Source organism: Callorhinchus milii, unplaced genomic scaffold (assembly GCF_018977255.1).
Source record: "Callorhinchus milii isolate IMCB2004 unplaced genomic scaffold, IMCB_Cmil_1.0 Scaffold1, whole genome shotgun sequence".
Lineage (NCBI taxonomy): Eukaryota > Metazoa > Chordata > Chondrichthyes > Chimaeriformes > Callorhinchidae > Callorhinchus > Callorhinchus milii.
In genome coordinates this window covers 103,796,266-103,813,520 of record NW_024704742.1, presented here as the reverse complement: position 1 = coordinate 103,813,520, position 17,255 = coordinate 103,796,266, and the positions used below count along the sequence as shown (strand labels likewise).

The following is a 17,255-nucleotide window of genomic DNA, read 5'->3' as shown; positions in this document are numbered from 1 at the left end:
AGGGGTGGTCCAAGTGGCACATTGATCGTGTGTTTGTCTTTTTTTAAATGAATCTTCTATCTAATATTAAAGAAGAAAGTATGAAAACCAAACTCGTATAAGTTACTATTTTTCTGAATTTAACTTGGAACAACATCAAGTGCTTTATGTTTTGTTTATCTTAAATGTTTCCAATCTAATACCTACATATTGCCTCCTCCTTATTGTTGTCACATTTTCTCTCAGGTGTCACATGGCTGCCATTGATCTCACCTTCTTAGAGTTCAATGTCATATAAACTGAACCACAAGATTTTCATTTTTCTCCCAAGATATATGCATGAAATTAACTTTCTTTCAGCATTAACAAATAAACAAGAACAACAGAGTAGTAGAATGTGGTGCACAAGATCAGGATTGTGAAGGGCATGTTTGAGACAGACACCATGAAATATTTATTTACAAAATCTTAATCAGTAGCTGAAACAGGTACATTTGGACATCACAGCCTAACCTGATTCTGTCTTTGTCAATAGCTGCACACATGCATCTTTCAGCAGGGTTTGTTGGATAGCAATTGAGGAATCCTTCCTAATTTTGGTTCCCGGGCCCTGAAGTGTGTGTGCTGATGTAGTACACTCACTGCTATAGATTGGCAGAGATGGTTAACATCACAGACTAGGATTAGAACCTACAGCTTTCTGGTTTGTGTATAGAACAATTCTCAGACAGTACCGTGCTTTCCGAAGGTCAAGACATGTCTCGATTGGACTCCATGCTGGCGAAACAGTGTTCCCTCCTAAAGATGAAATTAATTGAGATGCATGGCACCCCTAATATATGCCACTGGAAGAAAGGCTTAGTAGCAGAAGACACTGGTTGGTTCTAGGTACTGAAGAATTTCATTCTAGATGCTATTCGATTAAACGGAAATATTTTTCTTCCGTGTATGGGCAGCGTCAGTAATATGAATATGAAAGTACATCCTTAGACTTCCCTTTTCATTTAAGGTAATTACATATTGTTTTTCAGCACCAGTTTTAAGCTTCTGCTTGTTTGTTAGGATGTAATATGATTCTAGTTGTCATAAACATGATATCTCAGAAGAAAGGTTGAAATTCAGTGCATGGAATTGACTCATAATCACTTTTTTTGATGGCTGCTAAGGATCACGAGAAGATTGAATATTTGCAGCATGTTATAATTTTCATATCATGAGTGCACAGCACAAGGCTTGATTTGATGAGAGTGCTTTGAGTTTATGGAGTGTCACCCTTAAATGTCACTGGGTTTTCTTCCAAGAATGAGGTTGCAGCTGCAATTTCAGAGCTTTAAAAATGGGTATAACATTCCACTTGGTAAATGCATTGCCCCTGAACTATGAACAATTACAGTACGCCTGTATGCAACTTAGAAAGCATTTTATATTATTCAACACAATCTCTTAACCTTTAACATTTTTTCATGAAGTCTATCAAAAGTCAGTTTGCTTCCACAGTTCTAATTTATTAGACAATTTCTAATATTCATTTATCTGCCCCTGAACGTGACTCATCTAAAGTTTTATCATCCTGGTACATTTAATAATGTCACACATATTATATAGATTTCAGCTTTCAAGGTCTGTAACATTTCTACCAATTATAAATCGCTGCAATGCTTATAAATATTAAATGGTGGTGAAAATATATTATTCAACTTTAGGTGGCAGAAAAAACAGCCTTCAAAACATGTTCTGAATTCTTATATGTAGAACCTAGCTTGAAGTATTATTTTTACCCAAATAAATAATTTTACCAAAGATTCATAATAATAATCTTTGCATTTGATATAGCGCTTTTTCACGTCTTCTCAACGTCTCAAAGCCCTTCACAGAATATACTGTAAAGTGAATTGACCATGTATTTGTGGGCGAAACGCGGCAGCCAATTGCGCACAGCAGTGTCCCACAACCATGGATTGAAAATGACCAATTTATTATTGTTTTTTTTGGAGGGATTATTATTAGGCGTGTGGAGTAAGGAAACTTGCCCAAGGTTTCGCCCTGCCGGGAATTTATCATGCATTGCTTTGACTGTTTTTTCAATAAGGGTGCATGCATAGAACACTTACAAATGAACAAAATCCTGAAGAGTCCTGGAACGAGATTCACAACGGAATTATACACAATGAGCTTTGAATGCTGTTTTAATGGTAATGGTATTTATGCCTTTGGATTGCAATGTTTATACTTATAAATTGGCATTTGTGTCTAGTGAAATTGTTCTAATAATTGGATCAGAAAAAATTCAGTTGCTTAACCCTTTGATTACTGAAGATATTTACAAGCTTTTACAAAATTTAGAAATGTACAGTATTTGTAAAACATTGTTAATATGTATATTCGTGGAATCCTGTAGTGTATTGGTTAGAGGACTTGCCTCACAAGCGAGAGGCCTTGGGTTTGATTCCCGGGCAAAACCTTAAGCAGGTTTCCTTACTCTACATGCCTCTGTTTACCTAGCAATAAATAGGAACCTGGTTGTTAATCGATTGTAATAATTGAGGTAATAATCCCTTAAACAAAATAATAATAATTTGGTCACTCAATCCACAACTGTGTGCAGTTGGCTACTGCGTTTCATCCTCAAATATACAGTCATACCCACTTTACAGTATATTCTATGAAGTCTTAGAGATGTTTCAACGATGTGATAAGGCCGGATATCAAATCCAAGGGTTATTATTATATGCTAAACAATATTAGAAATCCAGGTGATTATAGATAACATCTGATTTGCTCAGAAATAATTATTTTAATATCTCAACACCAACAACAACTTGCACTTATATACAACAACAACAACAAGATTCCATTTATAAAGCGCCTTTCACGTCAGGAGGACGTCCCAAGGCGCTGCACAGTTGGGTCATGATATAGTGCCCTGCATGCAGGGTAGCGATTCAGAGCTCTTAACAGTGGCGGAGCCTGACTCCGTGCTGGGGGAGGTGACCGTAAGCACGGTCAAAAAAGATTTTCAGGCGGGATTTGAAAAAGGAGAGAGAGGGGCTAAGGCGGAGGGATTGAGGGAGAGTGTTCCAGAGTTTCGGGGTGTAGTGGCTGAATGCGCGACCTCCAATGGTAGAGGGGAGGGTGTGAGTGATGAGCAGGAGGCCAGTGTCAGTCGAGCGGAGGCGCCGGATTGGGGAGTGAGGAGGTCGGAGAGGTAGGGAGGTGCCAGAGAGGGAATGGATTTGAACACGATTGTGAGGATCTTGACGTTGATCCGGGGGTACCCTGTAGTTCAAGCAGTGGAACAATTAACTCGTGATGAAAATATTACCTTACTGTTTCTGAGCTGGGTAATTAGATGGAACATTGTACATAACAGGAAAGCTACTTGAATTGTGTCTCCTGCAGAAACAGTCTCCACCTACACTCCAAGATAGAGGAGGAAAAATGTCTGAAATGCCCAGGCAAGAAACAAAGTTACTTGACTTTGACCCTCCCTCATCCCATACTAAGATAGATGAGCAATACTATATATTATTTAATACTATTTAGTTTTGCTAAGTAGGGATGTTTTATAATGATAATAAAACTAATCCTTGCATTTGATAAAGCTCCTTATCACATCTTCTAGACATCTCAAAGCACTTCGCAGGATATACTGTAAAGCAAGGTGATCGTGTATTTTGTGGGCAAAATGCGGCAGCCATTGCGCATATCAGTGTCCCACCAACAGTTGTGGGTTGAGTGACCACATTTCTTTTTGAAGGTATCATTCCCCCCAGAAAGCGATTTGCCAATCCGACTAACAATCGGGTTCCTGTTTACTGTTAGGTAAACAGAAACGTGTGGAGTAAGGAAACTTGCCTAACGTTTTGCCCTGCCAGGAAATCAAACCCAGGTCCTTTCGCTTGGAGGCGAGGGCTCGAACCACTGAGCTACAGGACTCCATGACTTTGTACTTGAGATATGAGGGTGTTATTATTGATTCTTGCATTTGATATGTGATCATAATTAAGTACAAATATTTAACACATGCATGATCAATTCTGGTTGTAATTTGGTGTCTTTGTAGCACCACAAGCTCAACTGCCAGCAGCTGCGATACTGAATTTACAAAAGAAGATGAGCAGAGATTGAAGGATTATGTTCAGCAGCTCAAGAATGACAGAGCAGCAGTCAAGCTAACCATGTTAGAACTGGAAAGCATTCACATTGACCCACTAAGTTATGATGTTAAGCCTCGGGGCGACAGTCAGCGACTTGATCTGGAGAATGCGGTTCTAATGCAAGAGCTCATGGCTATGAAGGTGAGCTGGAGAATTTAATTTTTCAGATTGTAATTATCTTTTTGAATAGTGTCATGGATCTTTTAACATCCACCTGAACAGGCACTGTTTTCCCAATGCTAGTTACTAGTGAGCAATAGTCTCTGCTGGTGTAACTTGAGTAGATACAGTTTTGATATCTGTGACTTGACAATGTGATTTGTGCAAAGTGATACCCAGCTGATGTAAATCAGTAATCTGCCATGTTTTCAACCAATTGTATTTAGAATTCTATTGAAATTACATTAAAATTACAGAGAAGGTTACAGCACAGAAACAGGCCATTCAATCCTTACTGTTGTTTGTACTTCACATGAGCCTCCAACCTTCCTAATCTACTCTCATATACCCCTTCTCCCTCATGTAAGTTTACTTTTAAATATGTTTTGCTTTTTACTTCAACCACAGCTTCCAGCAATGAGTTCCACATTCTCACCACCGAGTGTAAAGAAGCAAACTACTAAACTATTTTAGGTCGGCCACTGGCTATCTTATGTTTATACCCCCCTGTTTTGTACTCAGACTACTACTGTCCACATTGTAATTTTAACCACCTTTATCTTGTCCCCTCTCAATGGAATCCAGAGAGAAAAGTTCCAACTTGTGCAATTTTTTTTGATAACTGTATCCTCTCATCCCTGGTAACATTCTAGCAAATCTGTGCTGCGCTCTCCAATGCAACAGTATCCTTATTTATCTACTTTTTTACTATCAGCTGGACATAAAACTAAGGACTCTATTTGCATATTCATGGCCTTGTCCACCCACATTGCTACGTTTATAGTCTTGTGAATCTAAATCATAAGAGACATTTGATCCTTTACCTCTCTTAAATTCCTACCGTCTGGAGTATGGTGAACATCTTAATTCTTCCTACCAAAGTGAAACATGGGGTTGTTATTGGATAGCAATCAGGAACCCTGGCTTGATTTTTTTCTTCCCTTAACTAGCCCAGATTTGTGGAGCAAATTGTAGTGTTCCAATTGAACCAACCGAGCATAGGTGGAGTCAAGTTAATATTTAAATATGATATTTAATGAAAGGAGTAAACTCCCTCCCTCCCTCCCTTCGCCTTGCCCCCTCTCTTCCTATTTTCAGGTCTCGGCTGAAGACCCTTCTTTTCGACCGCACCTTTGGTCACCTTCCTCGAGCTTCCCCCTGGCTCAGCCACGGGACCCGTTACTGTGAAGCACTCTGAGATGCCATCCGGCGTGGAGGGCGCTATATAAATCCAAGTTGTTGTTGTTATTCTAGTTATAAGGATCGGTATACTCAAGTTCGAGGAAATTACCTTAATTAACATCACCTCTGGAGAAATGTGCTTTGTCGGCAGTTGTGTTTGCAGTGCTTGACTGCCTGACAGACTAAATGCATCTACTACAAGGATACTAAAGGGCATTCCACAAAGGGTAATCCAGAGGGTATTGTCAAGGGAAGAAGGTGGTAACCTTCCTTTATGTTTATTTCTATTTTGTCTAAAATAATTTGTATCCCAGTATCTAAATAGCTGACACGAAGAATAAAGAGCATAAAATTTTAATAGGATGTGATACATTATTGTTATAATCTTAACTGTGTTGCAATTGAACATACTGTAGTTATTGCTTCATGACCAACGTTATTTTACCCTCTGGGCAGTGGTAGAAATTTTGCAAAATGTAAATGATTTCAATGCTGTAATATATTTTCGAGATGGTGAAATTATCAAAGCCAATTTTAAAAACTTAAAAAAAAATCTTCTGTAAGATTAAACAGTCAAAGGCAGATTGTGGATTCCCCGGATGGGTAAGGACCAACATCAACCAATATATCTCAAGGTTTGAATCCTAATCTCTGCCCAGTTTGCTGTTCTCAGCCAGAAGAATTGGGCCTGGGCTAGGGAAGAGGAAATTCAACTCTGATACTGCTCTAAATCTCTATCCAGTCAGATGTTAGTAGGATTTATGATAAAAAGTGGCTGTGACTAATGGGAGAAAGAGATCTAGCCAATACTGGTCTGTTGGTTAGTAGCTCACGGAAATAGTCTGATTCCCCTCACATGAGGATGTGGATTAACAACAACAACTTGTTATATAGCGCCCTCTGCGCAGGGTAGCGTCTCAGAGCGCTTAACAGTGGTGGAACCTGACTCCGAGCTGGGGCGGGAGGTGACAGTAACCACAGTCAAAAAGGAAGGTTTTCAGGCGGAACTTGTTAAAGGGAAGAGGGAGCAAGGCGGAAGGATTGAGGGAGAGTGTTCCAGAGTTTTGGGGCGTAGTGGCTGAATGTGCGACCTCCAATGGTGGAGTGGAGGGCACCAGAGACAAGCAGGAGGCCGGTGCCAGTCGAGCGGAGGTGCTGGGTGGTGGATTGGGGAGTGAGGAGGTCGGAGAGGTAGGGAGGTGCCAGAGTGTGAAGGGATTTGAACATGAATGTGAGGATCTTGAAGTCGATCCATTCGGTGATGTGGAGCCAATGGAGTTTGGATTAAGCAGTTGTATGTTGAGTAAACATGGTACATGGCTTTGAACTTAGACCTCTAGAGGAGTATCAAGGTGGTTGGCACATCACAAGTTGTCCTGTAGAAGTTCTTCTGCCACATTGAAGGCAGATGTCCTTGAATATCTGTTGAGGAAACTGAAGTTTTGTTAACTGAAGCTCGTGCAGCCAGGGCTTGGTACTTACTAAATTACTGTTAAAAGGTCGAAACTTTTAACTAGTAGAACTAATGCTCATTGGGTTGGCCTGTGTCTAGGCTGTGGGTAAGGGGGGGTGGTGGCAGTACATTCCATGCTGTATTGCACTGCTTAGCAATGAAGCAGCAAAATACTTGCTATCCAACTATGCAGGATCACAATGTTGCTCTGGGTGAAGAGGGTCCTTTGGCCCATATTTTCTTATCTTTCCAGAACACCCAACCTACTGTCGCCCCCTCCCTATCGCAGCATCAAGCTGCTTTTTAAATGAGTCCAGTGTCCTGACTTCTACCACCTTTCCTGGCAACCTACTCCAATCATTGATTACAATCTGCATAAAGAAAACCTTTCTGGTACCTGTCCTGAAATTGCGCTTTACAACTCTAAACCTAGGCTCCTCTTGTTCATCCATCTTGCAGCATTCTAGAGTAGTGATCCTCGTTTACTTTTTCAATCTCATTTAAAATTTTATACACTTCATAGTGAAAAGCACATTTGTCAAATGTCTACTCACTAACCAGTTACGATCCAACATGGGAGAAAGTAAGCAAGATCTTCTTGAGCTCCAAGGTGACATGACTGTCAATGGAATATCGATTCTTTTCAGTGGTCTTGGAAGTCTGGTTCAGGAGCCAGAGAGGTCTGTTAACCGATCAGCCCGCCTGGCTCATCAGCAGGACTTAATGATACTAATAATTATTGTTTTTGGTAGCACACCTTTCACGTCAGGAGGACATCTCAAAGCTTGTTCACAGGGTATACTGTAAAAATCTGAAAGCATGGATTCTACCCACTTGGGGTTCCCAAGCCTTGGCTCTTTCCAACTAGCATCTAATGTTTCTGCAATTTGGTGAACAGGACACATCGCTGTGGAGAGAGTTCTCACTCTATTCCAGACAAATGCAAATTTCAATGCATATTGTGGAATTCTTAATATTTGAATTGGATACTGCTGAGCATTGTGATGGGTTTCCTTGTATGTCAGAAATCTGGTAAACCAAAAGAAAATCTCTCCAGTGAACCTTGGTAAAAAGTACATTGAGGTATTCTTTAATATTGATTGATCTATGGAACAAACTCAAAACATAAAGGTCACTATCATCATTAGGTTTACTTATTTATTCATCAGAAGATCACTATCATGATTAGATTTACTTATTATTTGGAGAGGAGTTATTAATCTATGAAAACTACTTTTAATGTTTGATTGCAATTTATTTGATAGTTCTTTTTATATCAAGTAATTTAGGGAATTCTTACATGGATATCAAAAGAAAGCATTTCATATCCTTTCTCAATTTAAGGCTCATTCTTTCTGTATCGCATTTCTTTATTCAAATTGAGGTTCTCTTGGCCTTTGAAGTTCAAATTGATTTTCTTTGAGGAAATTGTTAAGCTATTCAATATTAAAAATGTACGTAACATTTACAATGTACATTTTATTACTGCCATTCAAAGGAGGAAATGGCTGAACTGAAGGCCCAACTTTATCTGATGGAGAAAGAGAAGAAAGCGCTTGAGCTAAAGCTGAGTACTCGAGAAGCCCAAGAACAAGCTTACCTTGTGCACATTGAACACCTGAAATCAGAAGTAGAAGAGCAAAAAGAGCAACGTATGCGGTCTCTCAGCTCAACTAGTAGTGGAGGAAAAGACAAACCAGCTAAAGTAAGCACCAACAGTAAACTACTTTATTCGTCCCAACACCTTGGGATATATGAAAGGCGCTATACAAATGTGATTTGTTGTTCTTGTTTATTTATGCAGTTAAAAAGGTAGACTATTTCCTGGGAGAAATGTTGTGGAAGATATTGTTATCTGAATTGATAAGCAGTTTCAGAATTCATAACAACTTGCATTTATATAGTGCCTTTCATTTAGGATAATGTCTTGGAGCACGTTACAAGGATGAGATCAGATGGCAAGCAAGGGAGGGGGAAAAAACTAAGAGATGATTATAGGTGCTGTCAAAGAGAGGGAGAGCAAAAGTGTCTTATCATTAAATTACCTGTGGAAACTATTTAAATACAGTGTAATGCTCCAATAGACAGTATAACTGGAAGCAAAACAATTGTTTGCACCTTCATTACTTCCCGCTTCCAACACAATCCTTGCTGGTCTTCCAAGCTCCACCATTTGTAAGCTTTACCTAATCCAAAAGTCTGCCACCCATATCCTCACCTGCACCAAACTCCATAGGCCATCACTCCTGCCTTCACCAAACTCCATTGCCTCCCTATTTACCAGCTGATCAGTTTCAAGGCCCTCACCTATAAATCCCTTTCACACGCCAACATCACCCATCTCTCTGATCTCCTACCCTACTCTTTTTCTCACATTCTCTGCTTGGCAGAGAAGCTGTTTGCTTTTGCTCCTTGTGCCTCTCCCTTCCTTTCATAGTATTGACTGTGGCCAAGCCTTCAACTACAATGCCCCTAAACTTTGGAACTCGCTCTCTCTATCTCGCGGTCTTGCCCCCTCCCTATCTGTCACACCTTAAAACCTACCTCTTTAACTGTGCACTGTCCCATTAAGTAATTATTAACATGGTATATTGCCGTTTTTAGGAAATCTTGGTAAGATGTGAAAAGTCAGATTTTCCGAAAGAGTTGTGCCAACTGCCAGATCAAATTTCCTCGCTCTGCTTGCTCTGTGGGTGTTAGTGCCTCTCAGCAAGGGTTTTGGGTACAAAAATGTCTCAGCATTACAACAACAAATTTACAATCATATGGCACCTTACACATTGGGAGGATGTCCCAAGGCACTAGACAGTTAAGGGTTTGCACTCGAGCTGGGATGGGATCCGAGGGGTTGGGGTGGGGCGGAAGGAGACCAAAGGCTCGCTCAAAGAGGAAGGTCTTGAGATGGACCGCGAAGGAGGTGAGGGAAGGTTGAGGTGAAGGGACACCTGAATGGACTTTCAGAGAATGGGGACAGATGGGCTGAGAGTCTGACTGATGGTGAGGATCTTGAACTCAATCTGGGGGGTGGGGAGTCATTGAAGCTGGGTGAAGCCAGGGTTGTAGGCTCGAAGAACTTGTGTGGAAAGGATACGAGCTGCAGAATTCTGAATGGTCTGAAGCATGTGGAGGGAAGAGATCGGTAATCTGGCGAGCAGAGAGTTGGCATAGTCAAGCCTGGATAATAATAATCCTTGCATTTAATATAATGCCTTATTACTATCATCGTTGAGACAATCAGAGCATTTCACAGGATATACTGTAAAGTAGATTAACTATATATTTTGTGGATGTGTCAAATGCGTGGATAAGGTGGCCCGAGGGGAGAGGGAGTGATTGGAGGTGGGCGATATTATAATGTTGGGGAAAGATGACTGTGTCAGTTAATGGATGTGGGGTTTAAAGGACAGTTGGAAGGACATCAATAAAAGTAACAATAGTTTATTTCTGTCTTGGGCCCTACCATCTCCGTTTGATGCTCCTATTTGCTATAAAATTGCTATGGACAGCCAATGTCATTTTTTTGGGCACAACTCTTTTGAAAAACTCTTCACATCTTAAGATACCCCATGTAAGCTCATATTGACGAGTGCATAGAATTGTTCTTGGCACCAGCTGTCTTCTCGTGCACAAGTTTTCCTTTGGTGAAGAGATGGACAAGATGACTTAACCTATCATTTATTTGCTTAATTGGGGCCAATGGAGATTTGCTAGTATTGATTGATCATTATCAGCCAGCCCCCTGGCATTTTATTTCACAAGTCCTTTGCATAAAAAGTCTATTGGTTTTCTATCTTACTGCTAATTTTAACTTCTGTCTCTTGTGTTTGAACCTTCTGTTCTAATGAACAATTCATGGATCAATATTATTCTGCTTCATGATCATCAATTATATGACCTTGCTGTCTCTTTTTTGAAAGAGAACAAAAACAACTTATTTCCTCTTTACTTGTAACTTGCATTCATTATACTGAAATAATCTTGGCTGTTTGTCTGTGCACTCTCAAAGACAATAATAGCCTCATATTGTGATCCCACAATAAAAATCATTTTCAGATTTACTGGCTGAATACAAAAGGTTGAATACAAAAGGTTTAGAAATATGTCCATAGTGCAGCTTCAAATATTCCAACTATTTATCTTGAGATTGTCATAATTTCGTGAAAATGTTTTCCTAGAATTACTCAATTTTTTTATTTCAAAATAATGATACAGTTCAATTTTTCAAATTACTTTTAATTTTGTAAATGCTCTTTGCTCCTGGAATGAGATGACTTCTGCAATATGAAGTCCAATTGAAATTACTGGGTAAGTGTACACAATGAAGACAGATTTCATTTGAAATGATTCATGTATTTTGTATAATTTCATTTCATACTTTTACTAAACATAATGAACTGAGAGAGGAGGAAAAAAAAATCCAAAGTATTTATTTTATTTCTCGTCATTTGCACAATGAAGGAAAGGAAAACTGTTTGCGTTATTTATTTATGATCTGGTATATTGTTTGTTAATGTTATTTGAGTTTATAATACAGGTTTTGTAAGTTCTTATACAAATTAACATTTAAGATAATCTATTTCAGAGTTTTTTGTGTGAATTGAAATGGTGTTTCTTTTAATATCTGCACTATTTTGGGGGATGGAAGGTAAAGATTCTGTATTTTTTGGATGGAAAGGTTTAGAAAAGGGGACAATTGGCACTTGGAGAGGTGTCAAAACGTGAGTTTCGGCTTGCATGCTTTTTACAGCCCCTTGGTTGATAAATTAAGGATATCTTGTCATTGTCGTGACAACATTTCCCTGGAACATTGCAGAAAAATTGATTTAGTAGCAAGTGAAGCATTTTAATATTCTTAAACAGCTATTGGCATAATATGCTTAATGGTGAAGTGCCTGTCTTCACTACAACAATATAAACCTTTCACATAGAAGTTCTGACCTATGTTGTTTCATTTGCCATAGCTTGACTTGAGCATGTATTTCGATATAATCGCTTCACAGTTTATATCCCCAAAAATGCATGATTTCTGATTATCTCCTTGTTTGTCTATCAGGAATGTGGTGAAGGAGTAACGCATGCTGTAACATTAGCTGAACTCAGAACATATAATGATAGTGAACTTGCTGTTGAGTTAACAAATGCACTGAGAAGGTAAGTAGAATTCTCCAGTCAATTCTAGAACTGCAATATAGGGCAAAGCACATTCATCCCATGATGCAAATGATTTCTTTCCACATTGCAAGTGATTTTTCTGTTCACTCCATTTTTATTCCCGCGGCATTTTTTGGAGTGACGGGAGAAAAGGGAGGGGAGCACGGAAACTGATATGATGCAGGGTTCAGTCATCGCCTCATCAATTTTTCTTTTAGATTTAATGGAGTGGAAATACCATGTCTCATGGTGTTTGCGTTTTGAAATACTAGAAATATGACAAATCACCAAGGGCGTTTTCTGAGCTCTGTGCGTCCCCATCTAATTGCTTACAATCTTTATTGTTAGCTTCACTCATGATTTTGTTGTTGGTGTCATCTGCAAATGTAACTACAACTACATATTACCAGCTTGGTGCAAAATAATGAGCAAATGCTGCAATATTTTTAAGTCCTTACAAAAAGCACCACTTTCTAACTAAATAAGATAATCAACTTTTTGAAAATTCTAAAATTAAAAGTTTTGTAGCAAACACATAATTGAGCCTATTATTTCATATTCTTCTTCTTTTAAATTTAAACAAAAATCATTTAGGTCTACTTCAGTATTCTAATACTAGTAACGATTAATAGCCATTTTACCTTGTGCAAAGATGGTTACATTTTGCGGTCATTTGTTTTGAAACTAAGACATGGTCTGACCCCTGTTGGCTGATTTAAAGGTTGCATGTGCTGTTGTGTGATATTCAGTGACTTAGTTATGAAACTTAATATATCAATATATCTTGAAGCTAAATAAGGATTTGATGTAATGTATCTGAAGGAAGGTATTGTAAATCATCTGTGTGTTCACACAGATATGACAATAAATTTGGAAGAGATTAATTTTGCTTGATACTTGCAGAGAGAAGAAATTAAAATCTCGCGTGCAGGAATTGGTAACTGCTTTAGAAAGAATGACGAAAAGCAGTGAAGTGCGACATCAACAGTCTGCAGAGTTTGTTAATGATCTCAAAAGAGCAAACAGGTATTTGTTTTACTGTGGCTGTGGATTGTATTCTAATATGATTGCTTTTGTTTGGTCTTAAATTTTTTCTTTCAAATGTATATCCTGTATATGCAAAGAAAAACTTGCAAGTCATTGACTCATCCATGCTGTAACAACTGTGTTGCAGTGCCATGAGTACTGCCCTTTAGTACTGCCAGTTTGCTGTGTTTCACATCAAAATTCCTTCCCATCAGCATTACTCTTTGACATACGTATCCTATTCCAGAGCACCAAAAAGGGGTTGACATTATGACTTACATGAAGTCTGGCTCTGTTTTGCCTTGTGCTAAAATGATTAAACAAATAGTAAAAAAAACACTTGTCTGTGGCAGCAAACAGAATATTTTAAAGAACTATTTTTCAATGTTTTATTACAATGTAAAGAGCACTAATCCATTGTTTTGGTAAGCAGCAAAGTTATTAATGAATTTCAAAAGATTCAAAGCCCTCATTATGTGAAGACCACGATTTGTTTTACTTAACATATTACATTATCATTTTAGTAATAAATAATGAATAAATAATCGTTCAATTTGATATAGCGCCTTATCATGTCATCGAGACCTCAAAGCGCTTCACAGAAAAATATTGTAAAGTGGATTGACTGTTTTTGTAGGCGAAATGCCAATTTCCCACAGCAGTGTAAAGATAGATAGCTTAAAAGAAACTAAAACGTGAGTTATTGTTATTAAAAGTTGGATTACATTTTGTTGATTCCTTTTAAAACTATACAGGTATAACATACACTTGCCAACTTATTATTCATCTGGTATTAATTCTGGGTAAACTGTGTCTGCAGATTTTAGTTTCCCCTTTATTGTTCGGGGAGAGCTGGGGGAGCTGAGCTGGCTGCTCGGTGATGTGCCAGGCACTGGAATGTTGGAATTGGGTGGTCTGTAATGATCTCAGGAGTCTGGTTCCTGAGCTGAGTGGGTCTGTAGAACTCCAGGGCATTGCTAATGACATCCCAACCAGCCTGGCTTATTGGTAGTCTTGGAGGGGCAGGCTAGTCACTGGGGGCAGGGATTGTTCCCATTGTGCTCTAACGGTAGGGTAGTCCTAGCTGTATAAGCAACGAGAAACTTGCCAGATACAACAACAACAACAAGATTCCATTTATAAAGCGCCTTTCACGTCAGGAGGACGTCCCATAGTCCCATAGCACGATAGTGCTTTCAATGGCAAGCTATGATTTAATTTTAATTTTTTAATTTCTTCTCTCTGCAAGTATCAAGCAAAATTTAGCTTGTTAAACTGTACCAGTACAGTTATTATGATATTATAATACCCCAAATCACAATCTGGGGATCCCAAGCCTTGACTCTTGTCAACCTATGCCCAACACTTCCCAGAATTAGGTAAGCGAGATGTGTCCCTCCAAGTAGAGTCCACATTTTATTCCAGGCATGTGTAAGTGACATACATATGTGGAGCTCTCAATGTGGTTTGGATTCTCTTAAACATGTTGATGGGTTTCCACATGTGTCAGACACCTGGCTGACCAAACAAAGTATTAGTTTCTGTATGAAGCTTGCTCACTCCTAACATTGTTTTCAAATAAGAATAAAACTTGTTGCGAAGTGGGTGATGTTTTACATACAATCTGATAGATTTTAGTAGGGAAAAGTATCATGTAAGAGCAGGAGATTTTAATTAAGTAATATATTCTACCTGGGTAAATAAGAAACATCTAAGAAAGATTCTTTGGAATGGAGAAAGGAGTAAGACAATGATTGAAGGTTTGCTTCACCATTCCTTCCATTTAATTGTACTTTAATGGGACTAAATCTACTTGATCTCAAAACAACCTAAATCTATTTTAAACTTAGGAACAATGTCTATTTTAAACTATTCAATTAAGCATCAATATTTATGCATTTGTTTGAAATATTTTGCTGATTGTTTAACATTTTAAGATTTGTCGTCTCAGGGTTACATCCTATTATAACAACACAATATGCAATTTAAAGCAAAACTATCTAAAGATCTGTGTGAATTGCCTAGGCGTAGGAACCTAAAATATCCAAGGGAAAGGTGGGTGGTTTTATATATAACAAACTGCAAAATGGATTGATGGACAGATTTACAGCTTATAACTTAACTGCTTTGTTTTAATCACAGTAATCTAGTAGCAGCTTATGAAAAGGCAAAGAAGAAGCATCAAAACAAACTGAAAAAGCTGGAGGCACAAATGATGGCTATGGTGGAAAGACATGAAACACAAGTGCGAATGCTAAAACAGAGAATAGCGCTGCTTGAAGAAGAAAACTCCAGGCCTCAGACAAATGAGACATCTCTGTAGGAAAACATTTAGGTGTTATGGATACTGTAAATTGATACGTTTTGCCACAGAAACTCAGAAGATCAAAATATAAAAATGGAAACAAGTTATTGGTTCTTTCTGCTGATCAAAGGGAACAAGGGTTTCTTCAGTCATCCAGATATTACCACTTTCAACAGAACAGCAGGACATGATAGAAGTGGCACCTCAGCAATTTGGGACTTAAATAAAATTTGTAAATCATCCCTTACATGTGCCTGCACACTTCACAGCATTATACTTAAAAAGAAACTTACATCTTATTATTGTCTTAATATATCAAATATGCATCTGTAATTTGCATTGCAGAGAGCTTTATATTATCACATTGTACCAAAAAGGCGCGTAATTGTACAGCAAGGATTTAGTGTATTTAGTGTGTGCTGCTACCAACTACTTTGTTTTATTATTAAAATCATTTTATGCCAACTTGAGAAACCAACATGCTATGTCAAAAATTTCAAACTATATTCTCTCAGTAAGACTGTTATAAAGCAATTGTTATGAAAGATCCTTCTGAACAAATTCTGAGGAAGATTGAAAATAATACTGTAGTCCATGTGGTATTAATGCAGAACTAAGAAATTGTGGATAGCAATCCTGAAAGATGGATCAGGTTCATCTAAGGAGCAGATATAATTCCAATTATTAAATGTTTTGTATATATAGCGCCTGAATGGACCATATCTTGTCACAAAATCTCATTCCCCAGCTCAAATAACCGGCCATTATAGCTAGCATATAACTTTGTCTTGCTTCTTGGTATAAAATGGATTATGTAAAAATCCTTACTATATGCCATTACTTTGTTTAATGCATAGCTATGTTTATACAATTATGTTTCGCCTGTTAAGTATTTAGGCAGAACCAGCTTAGTTTGGGATATTCACTTTGGTTTAATTCAAACTGACTCAAAGGTATTGAATACTAAGCCAGATCTGAACTATAATAACAATCAATAAATGTCTAAACCTATTTTTTATTGTTGATATTTGCATACCATGGGTAATTAGTCAAACAAGCTAAGAAAAAAATTGGAAACTGGAGTACTGTCCCTTTCAGCCCAGGTAGATATACCCTTCCATTCCAGGACCGTGCGAGGTCATTTCTGGTGAACCTTGTTGTTTTCCAACTATTGATATTTGTTGCTTACTTTTTGAATCCCTGAGAAATGTTTTGTTACAGCCTGCATTTTGGCAGCCTCCTTACAGAAATCACCCCAGTGTTTTTTTGGGGGGAGGTCGAACACATGCAGGAACCAATTTCCGTGCTTAAGAACAAAAAAAACAGAGTTCCACATACACAGGTTGACTGCTCCTAGAAATTTCCCATTAGTCTGGAATGGAGTGAGCACTTTCTTTAGAGGGACTCATCCTGTTTATTTAATTCTGGAATTAAGCACCCCCCTAATTCCTGCCCTAAGTGACTGGTCTGCCATTCCAATTCCTGCTTAAGATCTAGGCTGACTGGTCTCATCAACAGTGTCTTGAGTACTGAGAACCTGCCTGGCTCAGAATCGGACAACTGAGACTGCCACAGAAGATAAATAATATAATAATAATCCCTGCATTTGATATAGCGCCTTATCACGTCTTCTAGACATCTCAAAGTGCTTCACAGAATATATTGTAAAGTGAATTGACTGTATATTTGTGAGTGAAACGTGGCAGCCAATTGCGCACAGCAGTGTCCCATAAACATTTGTGGATTGAGTGACCAAATTATTACGTTTTTTTAATGCATTTTTTCAAATAACAAAGATAGACATGATATTCCATTGCCAGATATGTTAACTTGAGCAAGGAAA

At 38.3% G+C, this 17,255-nt stretch overlaps 1 protein-coding gene across 3 annotated transcripts in view; it reads left to right on the top strand.

The window, feature by feature from the left end:
* mcc (MCC regulator of WNT signaling pathway) overlaps positions 1 to 16,986 on the top strand; it is a 112,082-nt gene extending 95,096 nt beyond the window's left edge. For 2 of the 3 annotated variants that reach the window (XM_007897389.2, XM_007897388.2), the window contains 5 exons: positions 4,043 to 4,277; positions 8,429 to 8,635; positions 11,984 to 12,081; positions 12,985 to 13,107; positions 15,250 to 16,986. In XM_007897389.2, coding sequence (XP_007895580.2) covers positions 4,043 to 4,277; positions 8,429 to 8,635; positions 11,984 to 12,081; positions 12,985 to 13,107; positions 15,250 to 15,430 — 844 coding nt within the window. In that variant the 3' untranslated portion in view covers positions 15,431 to 16,986. The remainder of the gene's footprint in view (positions 1 to 4,042; positions 4,278 to 8,428; positions 8,636 to 11,983; positions 12,082 to 12,984; positions 13,108 to 15,249) is intronic. The other variant, XM_007897390.2, reaches the window with a different exon arrangement.
* The last annotated feature ends 269 nt before the right edge of the window (positions 16,987 to 17,255 follow it).